The sequence below is a fragment of the Delphinus delphis genome, chromosome 16 (assembly GCF_949987515.2).
Source record: "Delphinus delphis chromosome 16, mDelDel1.2, whole genome shotgun sequence".
Lineage (NCBI taxonomy): Eukaryota > Metazoa > Chordata > Mammalia > Artiodactyla > Delphinidae > Delphinus > Delphinus delphis.
Genome location: NC_082698.1, coordinates 14,425,757 through 14,447,533, shown reverse-complemented (window position 1 = coordinate 14,447,533; position 21,777 = coordinate 14,425,757). Strand labels below are relative to the sequence as shown.

The 21,777-nt window shown below is 45.1% G+C and overlaps 1 protein-coding gene across 2 annotated transcripts in view; it reads right to left on the bottom strand.

Annotated features, from left to right (window-relative positions):
* Positions 1-21,777, bottom strand: part of GFRA1 (GDNF family receptor alpha 1) — a 204,677-nt gene that overhangs the window by 10,976 nt on the left and 171,924 nt on the right. For both annotated transcript variants that reach the window (XM_060033556.1, XM_060033555.1), the window contains one exon: positions 15,518-15,699. In XM_060033556.1, the coding sequence (XP_059889539.1) occupies positions 15,518-15,699 (182 nt within the window). The remainder of the gene's footprint in view (positions 1-15,517; positions 15,700-21,777) is intronic.

The following is a 21,777-nucleotide window of genomic DNA, read 5'->3' as shown; positions in this document are numbered from 1 at the left end:
TCATATGACTTTCGGAGGGGGGCTACTCCCCTTTTGTACAGATCAGGAAGCAGAGGTTTCAGAGAGGTCGGGACCTGCCCAAGTTTCCACAGCCCCGAGTGGCTGCGCTGAGATTTGAATCTCTTTGACTTCAGCCTCTTCGACTCTCAAGCCCACGCATACTGGCTCTGCCAGACACGGTACCATTATCTCTCGTAATCCTTAGATCAACCCTTAGCATAATAAGGGTGCTAAGCCCGGGGTCACACAGCCAGCACGCACAGAGCCAGCGCGGCAGCCTAGAATCAACCCAAGGAGTCAGAGGTCAGGCCAGCGCTGGTGATTTTCACTCCCCCGACAGCCTCCACAGAGGAGCACCCCGCGTGTCATATCTGAGGTCCCTGCAGCCCTCAGGGTGGCAGGGGACAGCCACCCTGGGGAAAATTCCCACAACGTCTTCCCAGTGCCCCCCATCCTGCGTTTCCCCTCTAGCCTTGTCCACGACGTGACTCCTCTTGGGCCTTGAATCTGAGGAGCACACGGGAGGGGAGCCCTTCACTGAACCTCACCCCCAAGAGAACCAGAGCCATTTTCCTCCCACAATTGTGCTCCACGGCTCAAGCGCACGGCAGAGTCTATTATGCAGGGAAGCACGGTTGGTTAGAAGTCCTAAGGATAAAAGGTCAGTAGGGGATACAAGAAATTGGATTTATTTATAGTATATGATCTAAGTGTGCTCAGAGGTATTCTCGTAGGTTGCCCAGAACGAGAGCATGTTTATAGCCAAGATGGTGCAGACGTCCTATTCCTTTTTATTAAGCATGTTTATTATGCAGCAATTGGGTTACACAATTGTCTGACTGCTGAATTACTATCCTTCTGATGGGCCAGCCTCACTACCCTCTGGACCACAGGGGCGGGTGGACTAATGGCTTTTCCCGAAATGCACTGAGGGGGCCTGGTCTTCCCGTCCCTATCCTTAAGTGGTTATTCTCACTTTTTGAGAAAAGTAGAAGAAAAAAAAAAAAGTTTAGGAGAAGACATCAAAAAAGGGTGACAATAAAAATTGTTTCAACCACAGGGTCCACACCCTATACAGAACCCAAGTTCATTTTCCAGATGAATTTTGGGATAAAAGTCACCAAATTGTCCCTCAGTGCTCAGGCTCCTTCTGTCTCACGGTCAGCAGAGACGAACCAGGAGGATAAAATAATGATAAAAAGTTACTGTGCTGGAGGCTCAGTTACTATGCTGCAGAATTTTAATTTGTTTAATTATCACAACCCTCCCAGGTGGCTGTGCTCATTATTCCCACATTACAGACAACAAACCCAAGGATTAAGGAGATGCGACTACTCTCCATTGTAGACCACAGGAAGGCTTGATTTTATTGTAGAGAGAAGCCTGGTCCTTCAGTATTTTCCACTCTTAAGCACAACAGCCTTTTTCCTGAAAAAGCAACTTTGAGCAATTACCATGCCACTGTTTGCCTACTGTCTGCACGATCCCTTGTCAAGAATCGGAACAGCAAGGCTTGAGTTACATTACCTGAAAGTGAGCTTGGTTTTGGAGTAAAACAAATGATGGCGCTGCCTTGAGTCTCCAAAGGAACTCAGAATCACTAAGTGCTACCCTCACCCTGATATAACGTAGGGGGTGCCGTGTGCTGGGGCCGGAAACAGCTGAAGCCTGGAGCAAATGCCTGTCCCTGGGCAGCAAGAATACCCTCCAGCTGTGGCCTCATGGCTGAGATGACCGTGACCTGGCAAAAGATACCCAAATGCTGTTGGGATGCACAGCCTTATGTTGTTCTCAAGCAACACCAAACTTCAGCTAGAAATTCTCTGGAGCTGACTAAGACGGGTGAGGCAACTAGAACACTGAGTGGGAGACAGAAAAGGAGGGAAACTCGTGTCATCTCGGGGTGATGCAGGAGAGGGGCTGCAGCCCCTGCCGGTGACCTCTCCCGTGCTTCCTTCTCAGGCGGCCAGCTCAGAGCCAGCCTCCCCGCCACCCGCATCACAGACACAGCTGCATGTAACACAAAGCAGAAATGGACTGTGGGCCCCGAGTCCCTGGACTGCACCTTAAAGAGGAAGGAGCCCAGCCACATGGGACTTCCTCTGACTGTTGCCATTCCTCTGTAACAGAAACAGGGCTCCGAGCCAGGGCCGGCTCGCTCAAGAATCTCACTGCACCCAAGGATCCTGGGACCGCATCCCCAAGGTATGCTCCGTAAGTTCCATGGTTACTGTGTTTGTGTACCTGGCTCAGGGCCTCCTATTTATCGACTTTAGTGGTCTGACAATACACCCCGGAAAATCCCAGAAATATAATAACGTGAATTACAATTCCAGTGACAAGATGACACAGTGCCTTCTCCCTGATGCTATCTGCCAACACTTTTATTAAGCGTAATGATAGTGTACAATTATATGATAATGTAGGCCTCCCCATTTTGCCACTTACTTCACAGAATGGTGAAGTAGGGGTTATTTGGAGGCATAGATAAGAGACCTGATTAGAGTTAAGAGTTGGGGTTGAAGTGGTGAGATCAAGGGGCCATTTGTAAAATAAAGAACCTTCTTAAGAGAAAACCAATTCACTCCCTGTTCCTACTGAAGCTCTTCTGACCCGGCTGCTGTTCACCCTGTGGGGGCAATAGGCTTATTCCAGCTCTAGGAGATTAGGGATAAAAGAGGAAAAAAGAAAAATTATAACTCAGAGATACTGCACTCTACGTGCTTAATTTGCAGGGCTTTGTGGTTGAGAAAAATAGATGCCGCGATCTGCCTTTGTTGAAAAGGTGACATTTGGGTTCATTAAAGGTGTACAATAGATTTTCAGAAAGGCTATTTTTCTAAGTCACTAAATTGGTTTTTAGGAACTTTACACTCTCCTTCATTTGAACAATTATTAAACTATATAATAGAATTGTACAATTGCTAAAATTTTACAGCCGGGTATAAAATGCTGTATTATTAAACTATAATGAAGATGCTCAAGCCCATTACAACTTTTTAAATGAATTATAAAACCCTTTGCTGCTGGTAAAATATCTTAAATTACAGTATTGTGTATTCTAACAATATGTTGAACCAAAGTTTGCTACAATGCAAATATGCCACTCACAAAGAAACCATTACTTGAATTAAGTTTGCAGAAGCCCGAAATCTGATAGCATCTGATTCAGCAAAGCAGACAACACCTGATGTTTGCAGGCTGGGTGAGATAGCTGGTCCCCTGAGGGAGGTGCCTTTCGTCACATTCCTTTGACCACAGAACCAGCCAACAGTCAGAGCCTCTCATATTCAAAGGCTGTACAGGTGACACTTAGCAGGGCCCTGGGGATTGAGGAAATGCTTGTGGTAATAGCAGTCTTCTCCCCTTAAAGTCACCCCATAGGTGAGATTTTTTAAATGTCAGATGTTTAGTTGCTGAGTACCTGCCACTTACATGTATGTTACGGGCTGTATGGTGTCCCTCAAAAATTCATATGTTGAAGTCCTAACCTTTAGTACCGCAGGGTGTGACCGACTATGGATGGAGACAGGGTCTTTAAAGAGGTGATTAAGTTATAATGAGGTCATTAGGGCGGGCCCTCATCCAATCTGACTGGTATCCTTATACAGAGAGGAAATTTGGACACACAGACACCAGGGTGCACACACACAGAAGAAAGGCCATGTGAGGACACAGCAAGAAGGCAGCCATCTGCAAGCCAGGGAGAGAGGCCTCAGGAGAAACCAGACCTGTTGACACCTTGACCTTGGATTTCCAGCCTCCCAAACTGTGAGAAATACATTTCTGTCGTTTCAGCCACCCAGTCTATGGTCCTTTGTTACGGCAGCCCCAGCAAACGAATATGATGTATGACACTGCACTCTGTGATATAGGGTGATATGCATATGTACCTGCCAGGAAGCTGGGCCTCCGAGATGAAATTCCTGTTTTTTGGTACCAGTTATACCCTGCAAGTTTCCATTTCCAATAGGGTTTGAATACACAGCTGAAAATGCCTTTTGCATCCTGGATTGTATGGCAGCCTTAACAGAGTAATACCCAATTTTGAGCTCTGAATTCAAGCACTCTCCTGGATGAAGGGCTTTGAAAACACTCTATAAGCAGTTATTTCAAAAAGTGTTTTTACAACAGCCTATTTCCTCCCAGGGCTACCATGGGTGGATGCTGGGCTGTAGCTTCCCTCTGAGCTCATCCGCTGGCACCTGAAGCCAGGAAGATTAAATCCCAGGAGGCCACTGTCAGCCTCTCCATTGCTGCGAGTAGCCGGGCCCATCACACAGGGCCCCAGGGCCGCTTGGCAGGCTGGTCCTGAGCTCCGTCAGGAGGCTGCCAGGGGAGCCCAGAAGCAGCCTGGGTGGTGTGCCCTGTGGCTTCACACTTCTGCTAACGTAAGACCCTCCCACAGCTCATTTCTCCCAGGACTTAAACTCGCTCTAAGCAGGAGAGCATTATGCGAAGGAAATGCTAGGTAGAGCCAAGATTTGGAATTTTCTTTATGAAACGAAAACAACAGTGGGTGCTAGAAAACACTGTGGATTACACAGAAATGATGGCAACTCACAGAAACCATAAACCAAATGCCACAAACAACATGCTGCACCAAGACCGTTTTCTTCAACAAAAGGCCCAGGAAATGGCACCTAGAAGCCACAATCATTTAGATTCAGTGCACGTGCTGAAGGCTCAGTGCTGACCTGTCTGGTCAGCAGTCAATGTCAGCCCCTCCTAAAACTCCCCCATCCTCAAAGTCCATGCATGAGAACCCCAGCTGTGGTTTGGTATAAGCACTTCCATCTACTGTGGTGGTCCAGCGAAAGTCTCCTTTGACATGTCACCTGCAGGGTACTCATCTGGGATGCTGGATGGGGGAAAGCATCACTCAGACAGGGTGAGGGTGGGAGGTCCTAAAGGCCGCGGACTCCTGCGGGCCCCTGGATGATGGGAACCTGGTCAAGAGCCTCGGTTAACACCACATGAGTCTACCCCGGGGGTCACTCTGAGGGGAGTGCTGCCTTGGGGAAATTAATTTAAGTGTCCCCAGTTGGGCATCACGTGGTCACCAGAGCCCCGTTTCATTGTTCGCGCTGGCACGGATTAGGAAAGATTTGGTCCAATGCACCCGTCTACTCTTCGATCTCCTGAAGCCCCTCACCACACAAGGAGAAGGAAACCTGAAAAGACTCTTACATGCCTCCATTTTCCATGTTGACAGAAAGAAAAGGGGGTTTTTGAGGCAGCCCTCATTTCCCAGGCAGTGGTCTTCAACCAGGGGCGATTTTGTCCTGCAGGGGACGTTTGCTGTGTGGCGGGACATCTTTGGTTATCACAGTCGGGGAAAGGGGCTCCTGGCATCTAGAGGGCAGAGGCCGGGGCGCTGATCAACATCCTACAAGGCACAGGGCAGCCCCACAACAAAGAATCACCAGGCCAAAGGGCAGTGGGGCTGCGGTTGAGGAAGCCTGACCTGGAGAACCGTTCAGTTCATAGCCGAGAAGTCACTAAACAACCTTTATTGAAGTTTCCACGATGGGTAGTGAGGTGTGTAGCCCATCTTCAGCAAAGATGCCAGGGAAGCAAGTGACTTCCCCTGGAGAGGCATTTGACACTAAACCATATTTCAAAACCATCACTGTGACAAGGCCTCACATTTTCTCATTTACTCTACAGGTGCAAAGCCCCACAGGCCACCAATATCAAAAAAAGCCACTGGAAAACAGGACCCACAAGCAATGCATAGTTTAGCCTGGCCCCTTGGAGCACTTCTCTGCTACTAAAGACGGGACAAAGGGGGCCAGTGATACCCAAGTGCTAAAAGTCCTTTGAAGCTTACAGCTCATAAAAACTTCCTTAGGGCAGAGCACTGCCCTGAGAACGCATGACAAGTAGGATCACATATAATCCTCATAATACCCGAGGAGGCACTCTTACTGCCGTCCTCATTGCACAGGCGATAAAACTGAGGCAGAGAGGATAAGTGATTTGCCCAAGGTTTCATGGCTGGTAAGTGGTGAAGGGAGCCCATGCTCAAAATTTCAACTCCAGCTTCCTTGTGAGAAGTTTCACAGTGTGTCCCTAGAATTAAAATTAAAATTCTGCTAACTTTTATTCCCGGTTCCTAGGAGATAAGTTCTAAATCCTTGGAAGTTCATGAATGATAGGAGTGTTTTGACTATGGTGATGGTTATGGCTCTGTTTAGACCAACCGTGGGTCAGGGGGTTGGGGTTTTGAGCCACATGAGGTCAGCCTGATCTCCTGACCTCCAGGGAGCAAACAGGAATCAAATACTGCGTTCAATCCCATGCCCAGTGGATCAGTCAACCATGCCTATATAATGAACCCCAATAAAAACTGGTCACTGAGGCTCAGTGGGGCACCCTGGATGATGAACACACTGATGTGCTGGGAGGGTGGCATGCCTGAATTCCACAGGCATTTCACAGGGAGAGGGCATGGAAGCTCTCCTCGCAGGCTCCAGCTTAAGTGTCTCTTCATTTGGCATATCCTGATTTGTACCCTTTCAAATAAAACTGTACTTGTAAGTATAGTGCTTTCCTGAGTTCTGAGTCATTCTAGTGAATTGAACCTGAGGGCATCACGGGAACACCTAAGTTTGTAGCCAGTTCGTCAGAAGAGCCTGGGAACTCCTGAAGTACGGTTGGCCTCTGCAGTGGGCAGTCTTGTTGGGGACCGTGCCCTTAACCTGCGGTATCTGTGCTAACCGGGGGCCGGTGTCAGAAGTGAGTTGTACTGCAGGATGCCAGCTGGTGTTAGACTAGGCATCATTCGTTTCCTTTATGCTCGTTTATGAACCGGCCTGGCACCTCAATTTGCCAGATGGTCGACAAGAATTTAGGGACTGATTTAGTCTCTACTGAATGAATAATGTTATCCAGAAACAAAAAGGTCAATTGCTCCGTTTTAGGTATTACAGTGTAGCCAGTTAAAATGCATAGAGGAGAAACATGCTGCTGTTCTATTTCTCTTCTGATCAAGCCTCTCTGTGTCTCAGGTCTATTGTCGGAGAAATGGGAATAATAATAGTACTGACCTCATGAAGTTACTGTCAAAATTAGTTTATATATATACGTATATATGCACACATACATATATGTATGTATTTATATAATGTGCTTAGAATAGCACTTGACCCATGGAAAGTACTATTTGCATATTTGCTTTATTAATACAAAACCACAAAAAGCAGAGGTGATGCAAGTTACCGCAGAAAATAGCTCTAGGATCCGTCATACGATTAGATCGTTTGTAATGTTTCCCAAAGTGGGGTTTGGGAACCAGTGGTGTATATGACTTTATTTAGGTGGCATAAAAACATTTTTATTGCTTTCATTTTAATATTTATATAATGACTTTTTAATATAGAGAGAGCTATTGCATTGATTCACGTTTCACAAATGTTATTAACAGTATATTTCGATACTGAGTTTAAAGATGAATATTAAGCAAACAATAGCACTGGTGGAATGCAGTATGGGAAAGCCTGCGAATTCCTGGTCTTTGAGGCTAAGAGGCAGGGCTAGCTCTCAAATACCATCTTTTCTGCAAATAAGAGTGTTTCCTGTTTACAATTGTGTCACCTCTTCCCACTGTCAGCACTAGTTAAAGAGATATGGCAATGGCCTCTGGCAGGTGGTCATACTCTAACACCCAGGCTGGACCAAGACCTGACTACTGTCACAGCTCCAAGTTCACAGCACCAAGAATCTGATGGTTAGGAGGATCTCTTGAGAGACTCCTGCGCATGGAGAGATGGAATCTGAAACAGTTCTAAGCCCAGTTCAAGACCTGATCCTTTCTTTATTGTCTTGTGGTTTCCTTCTCTTCCTGGCCTGGTGTCCATAGAATATCCCACACCTTCCCCTCCTTCCTTGGGACTTTCTACAATGACCGCATCTTAGAACCAGCAGGATATCACTCGGTTCAAAGCCTTCTTACAAATGAAGGAAGCAAAACCTAAAGAGCTCCATCTTTTTCCATCCATGTGCCCCTACCCCCACCCCAATCCCTGGGAACAACCTTCCTATATGGCCCCAGGGTCCACAGTTAAAGCTCTAACATGTGTCACCAACCACGATAACGGTGGTGTCCACTTCCAAGGGCAGAGGGTTGGCCAGTCGTGCTAGGCCCTCTGCATACTGGCACTAGTTCTTTAATCCTCACAACAAACCCCAGAGGTGGGTGATAGCTTAAAGGAGACATTCAGAGACGGTAAGAAACATGACCCAGGTCATGACAGAGCAATAGGAAGTGAGCTGGGAACCTCGCTCCAGTTCAACCAACTCCAAAGCTCATGCTCCCCCCCAGCAAAGCAACTCCTAGGCTGTCAGCCACAGGGTGAAATGGAGGTACCGGAGGGGGGCTTTAACCACTGGCAAGGGTGGCGTGAGTACAGGGGATGAGTGTCCCCGCGCTAGGGGCCTGGTGTGGAAATAAGCGCCTCTCTCCATCTCCTTCCAGCTTCCCACCTTCCCACCAGTCAGCCTGTGCAAAATCCCACCACCCTGGCCTTGCTCTCAAGTATTCTTCTCCGGAAGATTAACAGGACGCCAAAGCTCCCCATTGCTCTGCTAGCATCAATTGCAAGAAAAACATTTAGAATATTGATTAAGTGCTTCATGCTAGAAGATTTAAATTTACCTCCTGTATTTCCAGGATTAGCTGACACATGGGGTCAGCCTGCTGGCACAAATGATTTACAAAACACCCATTGGCAGCTTTCCTTTTTAAACTCAACACTTAAAATGTTCACTTGGTCACAGCCAGTGGAGTCCTGGGTGTTCAGCAGGTTTGGATAATCACCTTCTTGCCACATTGAGACTTGTGGGGTTTGGCCCTGGGAAGAGCTTCAAAATCATTTCCAGTCTGGTCTGGCCCTATCCAGTACAGATGGACTCCGTTTAGGTCTGAAGAGGTACCGGGGCAGTGAGGGGGTAACACATACTGTTCCTCCGGGATGGAAGGTCTTGTTTCAGAGAGAGATTTTTGCAGTATTCTAATATCCAGTGTTCTAATCCAATATTCAAATATTCTTCACATGTAGGAGTTAAACGGGTTATAAGCAGGTGTTAAGGAGGCAAAGTGCATCTGCCCCCTGCCCCTACTACCAATCTGTAAACGTTGTGCTGCAACATACAAGCGCCCAGTGCGTTTCTATAGCTTCAGACTGTACTTGGCCAAGAGAGGGATTGTACTGAGGCTTTCCTGGGAGGCCAGGGAGGTACAGACCTAGACTGAAATCCACTGAATCCAGGTTCTCTGCTCCAGGAAAGATGCCCACCTCAAGGCGTTTGCCCCCATGGCCCACGGACGGCCAGCCCTGTTCCTCTTAGGGCTAGCATAGTCTGACTGCCAAAGTAGGTGACACGATTGCTAAGGCGGGTAAAGGGACAGGGAGCCTTTGCATTGCTCACTTTAGCAGTAAGCATTCTTGCAAAAGCTATTCATTTGGACCCTGCTCACATCTCTTTTATGAATGAGAAAGCTGCTTTGCGAAGTCCTTTTTCTATAGAACGCTGCTTAAAAGTTCCATTAAGATGAGGGGAGGAGACTTGAGATCCACAATTGCTGTACCTCCATGTCTCACTCATAGATATGTTTTATTCGGTTCCCAAAAAAACTGACTTTGGATGTGGCTCGCCCTGTTCCCTGGAGCCCCGAGTAAGTGTTCACAGCTTCCTACACCCTTCTGCCTGCCCTGCTCTGAGTGTGCGCCCCCCGTCCATCAGACTTTCTCCTCTCGGTCACACGTCACGTCTCTTCCTGAGGAAAAGCACAGAGACAGTGAAAACTTCTCAGGGGTCCTCAGCCTTAGTCCCAAGGCTGTATTCCCCAAGTTTCTACAACCCTATTTGACCATGGAAATCAAGGGCCTAAAGTCCACTTTAAGAGGTCTTCACTTCAAGCCACCAGAGTTTAGTGATGTATAATAATGCAAAACAGAGATTTTTCCAACACCTACACTTCCCAAATTTACTTTAAATAAGTGACAAGTACAGTCCATTTGATTTAAACATTCTGAGCTTTTCCAGCTACCAGACCACTCAAGTGCACAGAAGATGAAATAATTGGTAGGATTCTTAATGTTTCTTTGTCACGTGACCACTTTGTGCAAGTCAAAGGGATATGCCAGCAACAGCACAGCCTGCGTCATGCTCGTTGCTAATATGCCTGCCAATTAATCCTGACATGGGAGCTTGGCTGGTTACCCAAAACCTGGTATTTTATCATCTCAGGGGGTTAGCGCTTGGACTTTTCTATGACATTTTATACTAATCAACCAACTTTCCTTTTTTTAAAGCTGAGCCTTTCATAGGAACTGCAGATGAGTCCTATATACACCACACGCAAGGCCACTCATTTTCCCCAAACAGAATTGTGTTTGGTTTGTTGATAATTACACTCTGAAGCCGATTTTTGAAAATGTTTATTCTTCCCTTCCGAGGGGAAATCTATCTCAAATGTTAAGACAGAAACCCAAGTCCCTCAGAGTTTTCTCATATTATTGTATATTTAAAAATATTACAAGAGGGTGCTTCTCGAGGGTAGTGAACTTTAGAGCTGCCAAAGATAGTTGACTTGCTCCAAATCTGTTACCAATGGATCCCAAGCTGGTTTAACTCAGTTCTATTCTGAGTAATGACACATATGGCTGGGACAAACGCCACTCTAAGATATTTCTAGGACCCCCGGCAAGTGGTAATTTATCTGAAGATAGCCAGGCAAAGGAAGGACAGATGGGAAGAATAAGTCTCCTGGGAGCCCTACGTGGAAGCAAGAGTCCTAAATCAACGCCAGGGACCACGTTCTCATAGGCTAAGTCCCCTCTCATCATTCACCCACTCACCCCCAATCCTCTGGCTTCCAGTGATTCTTTCAACCATTCTTAATATAGGTCATTCTAAAGAGATAATCGAGCTACAACAAGTTTTAGTGGCAAACTTTCAGTCTTTCCCCTGTACCCTGTCTGCTGGGATTTCAGCATGAAGCATCCCAGCCTACAAGCTTTCTGTTTTTCCCATCATTCGAAGCACCCCCTTCAGGAAGCACTGGGACATATGGGTCTCTCAAATCCAGCTTCTCCCTTCCTCTTTTACTATTATTCACCGCCCCCAGATTTATTGAGGTATAATTGACAAATAAAAATTGTATTTACTTCAGGCATACAACTTGATGATTTGATATATGTATACATTGTGACAGGTTTATGGCAATCAAGCTAATTAACATATTCATCACCTCACACAGTTACCATTTTGGGGGGTGGGGTGAGAACAGCTAAGATGTACTCTCTTGGCGAATTTCAAGTATATAATATGGTACTGCTAACTATAGTCACCGTGCTCTATGTATCCAGATCTTGTTCAACTTGCATGTCTGAAAGTTTGTACCCTATAACCAACAACTCCCCATTTCCCCACCCCCAGCCCCTGGTAACCACAATTCTAGTCTCTGCTTTAACAAGTTCAACTTTTTGAGAATCCACATATAAATAACATCACAAACCTGGAGGACATTATACAAAGTGAAATAAGCCAGACACAGAAAGACAAATACTGCATGACCTCCTTTACTATTTTTTTTTTGGTATGCGGGCCTCTCACTGTTGTGGCCTCTCCCGTTATGGAGCACAGGCTCCGGACGCGCAGGCTCAGCGGCCCTGGCTCACGGGCCCAGCCGCTCCATGGCATGTGGGATCCTCCCGGACCGGGGCACGGACCCGTGTCCCCTGCATCGGCAGGCGGACTCTCAACCACTGGCGCCACCAGGGAAGCCCTCCTTTACTATTTTTTTACTTCTTACTCTCTGCCAATTCCTAATTCAAAGAAAGAGCCCAGGTTGTCCAAGGTCATGGAACAAGGCAAAAAGTACACTGGGCTCAGAGTCGGAAATCCTAGCCCCACTACAGAATTACTGTGTGATCTCAGTTATGTTCCTAGCCTGTCCCTGCCTCATTTGCCTCATCTGTAAAAGAGAAGGATGTTTATCATACCTGACTCATGGGCTGTTGTGAGGACTAGAGGGCACAATGCATGCAAAATGTTTTGCAAAATGAGACACACTATATACCTGTTAGTGCAACTCACACCAATGTTCCCTAGTGTAACACCCCAAGCAAGGCACAACGCCACCATCCATCTCTTGCAAAGGGCCAAATGGCCAACTGACTTGGGATTAAGCATCGCATGTGGCATTCTGGAGCATTCACTCTGCCCCAGGCACTGAAACATTACCCCCATTTAATCCTCTTAATCTAGCAGCTGGGCAGTCGTAACATTTTGTAGCTGAGGAAGCAGAGGCTTGGAGAGGTCATGATGCTGGTAAGGGCAAGAGCCTGGGTCTGCACACAGGCTTGGCTGTAAAACCCAAGCCCTCACCCCCTGCCTCATGGGTGCAAAAATGGGCTCAGACAGGTAGTCGTCGCAGGAGGTAAGGTGAGGTTTTGTGGAACCCTTAAGAGCTCCCTAGAAGTAAAATGCTGTTTAGCTCCAAGATGTGTGGATTGCGTGTGTGTCATCGGGGAGAGAGGTGTGGCCGCCCCTCCTTCCTTGGTGTTCCCACGTCTCCATTCCCCCCTCTGCTGAGAAGTTAAATGGCAGCCCTGAGAGAAACATCATGCTTTCATTTTTACTTTAATTTTACTTTGTCCCGCTGTTTATGAGGCAGAGTTCCTATCACTAATACAGCAGAAGGAAAGGCTGTTTCTTGGGAAAAGAGCTCATGTCTCCCCTGACATTGCCAGGGTGACCTTGCAGTGGCACAGAGTCCCCCTGACGGGGAGGGGTGGTCGGGCAGATCTTGCTGGAGGTAAACACCATGTGGCCAAGCCAAGCACTGTACCCCGAGAAGCAGAAGCCAGGTGATTTGGTGGGGCCGGGGGAAGGGAGACGGGGAGAACACCTCCGCATGGCTGTCAGACTCCTCTCTCATGGGGGAAACTAATTTCACGGAGTTTCCAGTGATGAGTATTCTTCTGAGTTGCCATCTATTAACTTAGTCTGACCTTCCAAAAATGCTGACGAGCTGCATCTTGCCCGCTATTTGTACGTTCACTGAGGACGGCATTTGTTTTGAATGCCCATCTCCATGAAGTTTCCAGAACACAAAAGGAGCTCAATAAACAGGGTGAACACTGCCTCTGCCATCATGCTCTGTGCACTTAGACACGAGCAGAGAAGAAACCGGTTTTGCTGCAGCCAAAGCTTGCCTCTTCTTGTGGTCAGGAACCACCTCTGGCCACTGTCATCACCTCATCCTAACAGGGTCCTACCCTCCTCTGGCCACCTGTCTTTACAGATGCTGGAAGCTGAGCGGACCCGACAAGAACAGAAGGCTGACCTGAGAGGAAGCAGGACGCTGAGGCCTGGCCAGAGATAAAAAAGAAACTGTGCTCCGTGGTGCTGTGTCTGCGTCTAGACCCACCTCTAACCAGCTGGGGGACTTAGTGCAAGTCACTTCCCCTCCCTGAACCGCAGGGCTGTACTGCAGGATGGGGCAGTTAGATGCCATAATATTCCCCAAGCTTCCTCCTAGTTCTGGCATTTCCTGCACAGTGCACTGGAGATGGGAAGGGCTCAGGAAACACTTTAGAAGTATGAAGAACATCTGGTTGACCTTAGCTTGTGTCTTCCCTCCCCGCCTTCTCCTCAGGCTTGTGTGTGGGTGTAGATGATGGTGTGTGTTGGTAGGGACCCAGGAGGACGAAGACAGAGACTAAAGCTCAGCTGAACGGCAGGTAGATATCTAAGAAAAAGAGGGGAGTGTTGGGGGTGAGAAGAGAGCAAGCAAGTCACAAGTGGAAAAACTGCCCGAGTACGTTCTAGGACACAGACTGGGTTGTGAGTCAAGAAGGTATTTGGCAGAGAAGTTTCCGGTGAGTGTTCTGGTGAGGATGATCTCGGCAGGGCCTGGGCTGGGGGTGGTGGGGAGATGGGAGGATGGATTCCTGTGACAAGTGTGAACACACACAGTGCCTGGCACAGGTCCCCTCCCCTGGCACGGCAGCAGGCGGAAGTCACCACGTGGTCACTGCTGCCTCTCATATCGAGGAAGAACTGTGGAGAGAACACAAGCCTCTAGATTCCAGGGCTGGTTCTGTGACTCGCTAGTTCTGCAGGCTCAAGCCAAAGCGTCCCCTTGCTGAGCCCCACGTCCTCCAAGGCTCCAGTAACAACACAATCAAGGCATCTCTCTAGCAGCTGTCAGGAGGGTAACATCCAAAGAGGTGAAGTGTGTGAAAATACTTGGTGAGTATATGAAGATGTTCCAAAATAGCTGAATACTCATTATGATGAAAAAAATCAACAAAAAGGCAGAATCAACACTCTGCTTTGACTAAAGTTAGGAAATGACTATTTGTAAGTCATTGTGGTTCTTTCCCTTGGAGATCTGAATCAACTCCAAAGAATTCTTTGGGCCGTTCTCACTGGACTCTATTCACACGAGGGGTTTTCAGTGCAGTGCCTCACAGCTCCTCAAACCACGAAAGAGCATCTCCTTCTGCTTCCTGAAGAATGAACCCAAGTAGGACGCTACAGTTGCCTTAACACTTTGATAGGAACACTGTCTCTGGCTTACCTTTAGATAGAGTTAAATATTCCACATTCAGTCTAAATGGCAATGATGTTGACAAAGCCAAGAGCCCCCAAGACAACCCACTGAATGGGAGAAAATGTTTGCAAATGATATGACTGATAAGGGATTCATATCCAACATATATAAACAGCTCATACAACTCAACATCAAAGAAACCGACAGTCCGATCAAAAAATGGGCAGAAGAGGGAGAACTGGTTCAAGATGGCAGAGTAGAAGGACGTGCTCTCACTCCCTCTTGAGAGAACACCAGAATCACAACTAACTGCTGAACAATCATCGACACAAAGACACTGGAATTCACCAAAAAAGATACCCCACATCCAAAGACAAAAGAGAAGCCACAATGAGATGGTAGGAGGGGCACAATCACAATAAAATCAAGTCCCATAACTGCTGGGTGGGTGACTCACAAACTGGAGAACACTTATACCACAGAAGTCCACCCACTGGAGTGAAGGTTCTCAGCCCCACGTCAGGCTTCCAACCCTGGGGGTCCGGAAACAGGACGAGGAATTCCTAGAGAATCAGACTTTGAAGGCTAATGGGATTTGATTGCAGGACTTTGACAGGACTGGGGGAAACAGAGACTCCACTCTTGGAGTGCACACACAAAGTAGTGTGCGCATCAGGACCCAGGGGAAGGAGCAGTGACCCCATAGGAGACTGAACCTACCAAAGCCCCAGCCCTCGTCAATGGCAGAGTCAGTTCCAGAGCCCATCCTTCTCTCCACTCTAGAGAACATCACGGTCTCCATCTCTCATGGTTAAAATGCACTTTTGAGACTCAAACCTGAGCAGCATTCTATCATTCTCCCTCCATCTCTAAATGCATTTCAGAAAATGCATCTGTGTTCCCCTCAGAAGTAAAGCACCGACAGGGCGTTCAAGCCCCTGCTCTTACCTGTAAATTTGCACAAGGTGGTAAAACATGAGTGGGGATTTCGTTCTCAGAGCCTGCTGGCCCCAGGGGCTTGTTCTTGACCCGGAAGGCTGTGGTGGTGGTGGCAGTGGTGGTCTGAACTGGGAGGGCTGGCTGCCACACGGTCACATCTGAGCCATTGCCAAAGGCTTGAATTGCATTTTCTGCAGTAAAACAGGAGGAAATCCAATTTTAAAATCAAGCAGCAAATGTAACAGACAGTCTACATGAAGGCAGAGAGGCACACTAGAAATTCTGATGAGAGCACTGGACTTCTGTGAACCAACCCCATCTATCCATCCACCCTCCATACGCTGAAAGCCAGCCGTGGGTCAGGTGCTCAAAAATTAATTCATTCATTAGACCCTGAGCTGGACACTTAGCTATGCTCTAAGTGCAACAAATATGTATTGTGTCCCTATTCACGTATCAGGTGTGGAGCAAGATCCTTGCCCTGAAACACCCATCAGTCGAGCCTTTTGAAAGCCAGGCTCAGACCTGTTATTTGGGATCACAGTCACTGTTCCATCTTCCAAGAAAATGCTTGTGTCAAAATTCTATACTAAAAGCAAACTATTTAGTGTTTTTGTTTGTTTTTTGTATTTTCTTTTTAAAATTTAATTTATTCTTTTATACAGCAGGCTCTTATTATTCATCCATTTTATACACATCAGTGTATACATGTCACTCCCAATCTCCCAATTCATCAAACCACCACCCCCACCCCCGCCGCTTTCACCCCCTGGCGTCCATACGTTTTTTTCTCTACTTCTGTGTCTCAATTTCTGCTCTGCAAACCGGTTCATCTGTACCATTTTCTTGGTTCCACATATATGTGTTAATATCTTTGTTTTTCTCTTTCTGACTTACTTCATTCTGTATGACACTCTATAGATGCATCCACGTCTTTACAAATGACCCAATTTCGTTCCTTCTTATGGCTAAGTAATATTCCATTGTATATATGTACCACATCTTCTTTATCCATTCATCTGTCGATGGGCATTAGGTTGCTCCCATGACCTGGCTATTGTAAATAGCGCTGCAATGAACATTGGGCTGCATGTGTCTTTTTGAATTATGGTTTTCTCTGGGTATATGCCCAGTAGTGGGATTGCTGGGTCATATGGTAGTTCTATTTTTAGTTTTTTAAGGAACCTCCATACTGTTCTCCATTGTTGCTGTATCCATTTACATTCCCACCAACAGTGCAAGAAGGTTCCCGTTTCTCCACACCCTCTCCAGCATTTGTTTGTAGAATTTCTGATGATGCCCATTCTAACTTGTGGAGGTGATACCTCATTGTAGTTTTGATTTGCATTTCTCTAACAATTAGTGATATTGAGCATCTTTTCATTTGCCTCTTGGCCATCTGTATGTCTTCTTTGGAGAAATGTCTATTTAGGACTTCTGCCCATTTTTGGATTCGGTTGTTTGTTTTTTTAATATTGAGCTACATGAGCTGTTTATATATTTTGGAGACTAATCCTTTGTCCATTGATTCCTTTGCAAATATTTTCTCCCATTCTGAGGGTTTTCCTTTTGTCTTGTTTATGTTTTCCTTTGCTGTGCAAAATCTTTTAAGTTTCATTAGGTTCCATTTGTTTATTTTTGTTTTTATTTCCATTACTCTAGGAGGTGGATCAAAAAAGATCTTGCTGTGATTTATGACAAAGAGTGTTCTTCCTATGTTTTCCTCTAAGAGTTTTATAGTGCCCAGTCTTACATTTAGGTCTCTAATCCATTTTGAGTTTATTTTTGTATATGGTGCTGGGGAGTGTTCTAATTTCATTCTTTTACATGTAGCTGTCCAGTTTTCCCAGCACCACTTATTGAAGAGACTGTCTTTTCTCCACTGTATACCCTTGTCTCCTTTGTCATAGATTAGTTGACCACAGGTGCGTGGGTTTATCTCTGGGCTTTGTATCCTGCTCTATTGAACTATATTTCTGTTTTTGTGCCAGCATCATATTGCCTTGATTACTGTAGATTTGTAGTATAGTCTGAAGTCAGGGAGTCTGATTCCTCCACCTCCGTTTTTTCCCTCAAAACTGCTTTGGCTATTCGGGGTCTTTTTTGTCTCCATACAAATTTTAAGATTTTTTGTTCTAGTTCTGTAAAAAATGCCATTGGTAATTTGATAGGGATTGCATTGAATCTGTAGATTGCTTTGGGTAGTAGAGTCATTTTCACAATATTAATTCTTCCAATCCAAGAACATAGTATATCCCTCCATCTGTTGGTATCATCTTTAATTTCTTTCATCAGTGTCTTATAGTTTTCTGCATACAGGTCTTTTATCTCCCTAGGTAGGTTTATTCCTAGGTATTTTATTCTTTTTGTTGCAATGGTAAATGGGAGTGTTTCCTTAATTTCTCTTTCAGATTTTTCATCATTAGTGTATAGGAATGCAAGAGATTTCTGTGCATTAATTTTGTATCCTGCAACTTCACCAAATTCTTTGATTAGCTCTAGTAGTTTTCTGGTGGCATCTTTAGGATTCTCTACGTATAGTATCATGTCATCTGGAAGCAGTGACAGTTTTACTTCTTCTTTTCCTATCTGGATTCCTTTTATTTCTTTTTCTTCTCTGATTGCCGTGGCTAGGACTTCCAAAACTATGTTGAATAATAGTGGTGAAAGTGAACATCCTTGTCTTGTTCCTGATCTTCGAGGAAATGCTTTCAGTTTTTCACCATTGAGAATGATGTTTGCTGTGAGTTTGTCATATATGGCCTTTATTATGTTGAGGTAGCTTCCCTCTATGCCCACTTTCTGGAGACTTTTTATCATAAATGGGTGTTGAATTTTGTCAAAAGCTTTTTCTGCATTTTTTGAGATAATCATATGGCTTTTCTCCTTCAGTTTATTAATATGTTGTATCACATTGATTGATTTGCATATATTGAAGCATCCTTGCATTCCTGGAATAAACCCCACTTGATCATGGTGTATAATCCTTTTAATGTGCTGTTAGATTCTGTTTACTAGTATTTTGTTGAGGATTTTTGCATCTATGTTCATCAGTGATATTGGCCTGTAGTTTTCTTTCTTTGTGACATCCTTGTCTGGTTTTGGTATCAAGGTGATGGTGGCCTCGTAGAATGAGTTTGGGAGTGTTCCTCCCTCTGCTATATTTTGGAAGAGTTTGAGAAGGATAGGTGTTAGCTTTTCTCTAAATATTTGATAGAATTCGCCTGTGAAGCCAGCTGGTCCTGGACTTTTGTTTGTTGGAAACTTTTAAATCACAGTTTCAATTTCATTACTTGTGACTGGTCTGTTCATATTTTCTATTTCTTCCTGGTTCAGTCTTGGAAGTTTATACCTTTCTAAGAATTTGTCCATTTCTTCCAGGTTGTCCATTTTATTGGCATAGAGTTGCTTCTGCAGTGTCTGTTGTAACTTCTCCTTTTTCATTTCTAATTGTATTGAGTCCTCTTCCTCTTTTTCTTGATGAGTTTGGCTAATGGTTTATCACTTTTGTTTATCTTCTCAAAGAAACAGCTTTTAGTTTTATTGATCTTTGCTATTGTTTTCTTTGTTTCTATTTCATTTATTTCTGCTCTGATCTTGATGATTTCTTTCCTTCTGCTAACTTTGGGTTTTGTTTATTCATCTTTCTCTAGTTCCTTTAGGTGTAACATTAGATTGTTTATTTGAGATTTTTCTTGTTTCTTGAAGTAGGCTTGAATAGCTATAAGCTTCCCTCTTTGAACTGATTTTGCTGCATCCCATAGGTTTTGGATCATCGTGTTTTCATTATCATTTGTCTCTAGGTATTTTTTGATTTCCTCTTTGATTTCTTCAGTGATCTCTTGGTTATTTAGTAACGTATTGTTTAGCCTCCATGTGTTTGTGTTTTTTACATTTTTTTCCCCAGTAATTGATTTCTAATCTCATAGCATTGTGGTCAGAAAAGGTGCCTGATATGATTTCAATTTTCTTAAATTTACCGAGGCTTGATTTGTGACCCAAGATGTGATCTATCCTGGAGAATGTGCTGTGTGCACTGGAGAAGAAAGTATAATCTGTTGTTTCTGGATGGAGTCTCCTATAAATATCAATTAAATCTATCTGGTCTATTGTGTTATTTAAAGCTTGTGTTTCCTTATTTATTTTCATCTTGGATGAGCTGTCCATTGGTGTAAGTGAGGTATTAAAGTCCCCCACTATTATTGTGCTACTGTCGATTTCCTCTTTTAGAGCTGTTAGCAGTTGCCTTATGTATTGAGGTGCTCCTATGTTGGGTGCATATATATTTATAATTGTTATGTCTTCTTCTTGGATTGATCCCTTGATCATTACACAGTGTCCTTCCTTGTCTCTTGTAATAGTCTTTATTTTAAAGTCTATTTTATCTGATATGAGTATTGCTACTCCAGGTTTCTTTTGATTTCCATTTGCATGGAATATCTTTTTCCATCCCCTCACTTTCAGTCTGTATGTATCCCTAGGTCTGAAGTGGGTCTCTTGTAGATAGCATATATGTGGGTCTTGTTTTTGTATCCATTCAGCAAGCCTGTGTCTTGTGGTTGTGGCATTTAATCCATTCACGGTTAAGGTAATTATCGATATGTATGTTCCTATTACCATTTTCTTAATTGTTTTGGGTTTGTTTTTGAAGGTCCTTTTCTTCTCTTGTGTTTCCCACTTAGAGAAGTTCCTTTAGCATTTGTTGTAGAGCTGGTTTGGTGGTGCTGAATTCTCTTAGGTTTTGCTTTTCTGTAAAGCTTTTGATTTCTCCGTCAAATCTGAGTGATATCCTTGCTGGGTAATTTGGTTGTAGGTTCTTCCCTTTCATCGCTTTAAGTATATCATGCCACTCCCTTCTGGCTTGCAGAGTTTCTACTGAGAAATCAGCCGTTAGCCTTATGGGAGTTCCCTTGTATGTTATTTGTCATTTTTCCCTTGCTGCTTTCAATAATTTTTCTTTGTCTAATTTTTGCCAATTTGATTACTATGTGTCTTGGCGTGTTTCTTCTTGGGTTTATCCTGTATGGGACTCTCTGTGCTTCTTGGACTTGGGTGGCTATTTCCTTTCCATGTTAGGGAAGTTTTTGACTATAATATCTTCAAATATTTTCTTGGGTCCTTTCTCTCTCTCTTCTCCTACTGGGACCCCTATAACGTGAATGTTGTTGCGTTTAAGATTGTCCCAGAGGTCTCTTAGGCTGTCTTCATTTCTTTTCATTCTTTTTTCTTTATTCTGTTTGGTGGCAGTGAATTCCACCATTCTGTCTTCCAGGTCACTTATCCGTTCTTCTTCCTCAGTTATTCTGCTATTGATTCCTTCTAGTGTATTTTTCATTTCAGTTATTGTATTGCTCATCTCTGTTTGTTTGTTCTTTAATTCTTCTAGATCTTTGTTAAACATTTCTTGCATCTTCTCGATCTTTGCTTCCATTTTTTTTTCGAGGTCCTGGGTCATCTTCACTATCATTGTTCTGAATTCTCTTTCTGGAAGATTGCCTATGTCCACTTCATTCAGTTGTTTTTCTGGGGTTTTATCTTGTTCCTTCATGTGGTGCATAGCCCTCTGCCTTTTCATCTTGTCTATCTTTCTGTGAATGTGGTTTTTGTTCCACAGGCTGCAGGACTGTAGTTCTTCTTGCTTCGCTTTTTGCTCTCTGGTGGATGAGGCTGTCTAAGAGGCTTGTGGAAGGTTCCTGATGGGAGGGACTGGTGGTGGGTAGAGCTGGCTGTTGCTCTGGTGGGCAGAGCTCAGTAAAACTTTAATCCACTTGTCTACTGATGGGTGGGGCTGGGTTCCCTCCCTGTTGGTTGTTTGGCCTGAGGCGACCCAACACTGGAGCCTACCCAGGCTCTTTGGTGGGGCTAATGGTGGACTCTGGGAGGGCTCACATGAAGGAGTACTTCCCAGAACTTTTGCTGCCAGTGTCCTTGTTTTAATGGTGAGGCACAGCCACCCCCCACCTCTGCAGTAGACCCTCCAACACTAGCAGGTAGGTCTGCTTCAGTCTCCGATGGGATCAATGTTCCTTCCCCTGGGTCCCAATGCACACACTACTTAGTGTGTGCCCCCCAAGCATGGAGTCTCTGTTTCCCCCAGTCCTGTCGAAGTTCTGCAATCAAAGCCCACTAGCCTTCAAAGTCTGATTCTCTAGGAATTCCTCGTCCTGTTTCCGGACCCCCAGGGTTGGAAGCCTGACGTGGGGCTGAGAACCTTCACTCCAGTGGGCGGACTTCTGTGGTATAAGTGTTCTGCAGTTTGTGAGTCACCC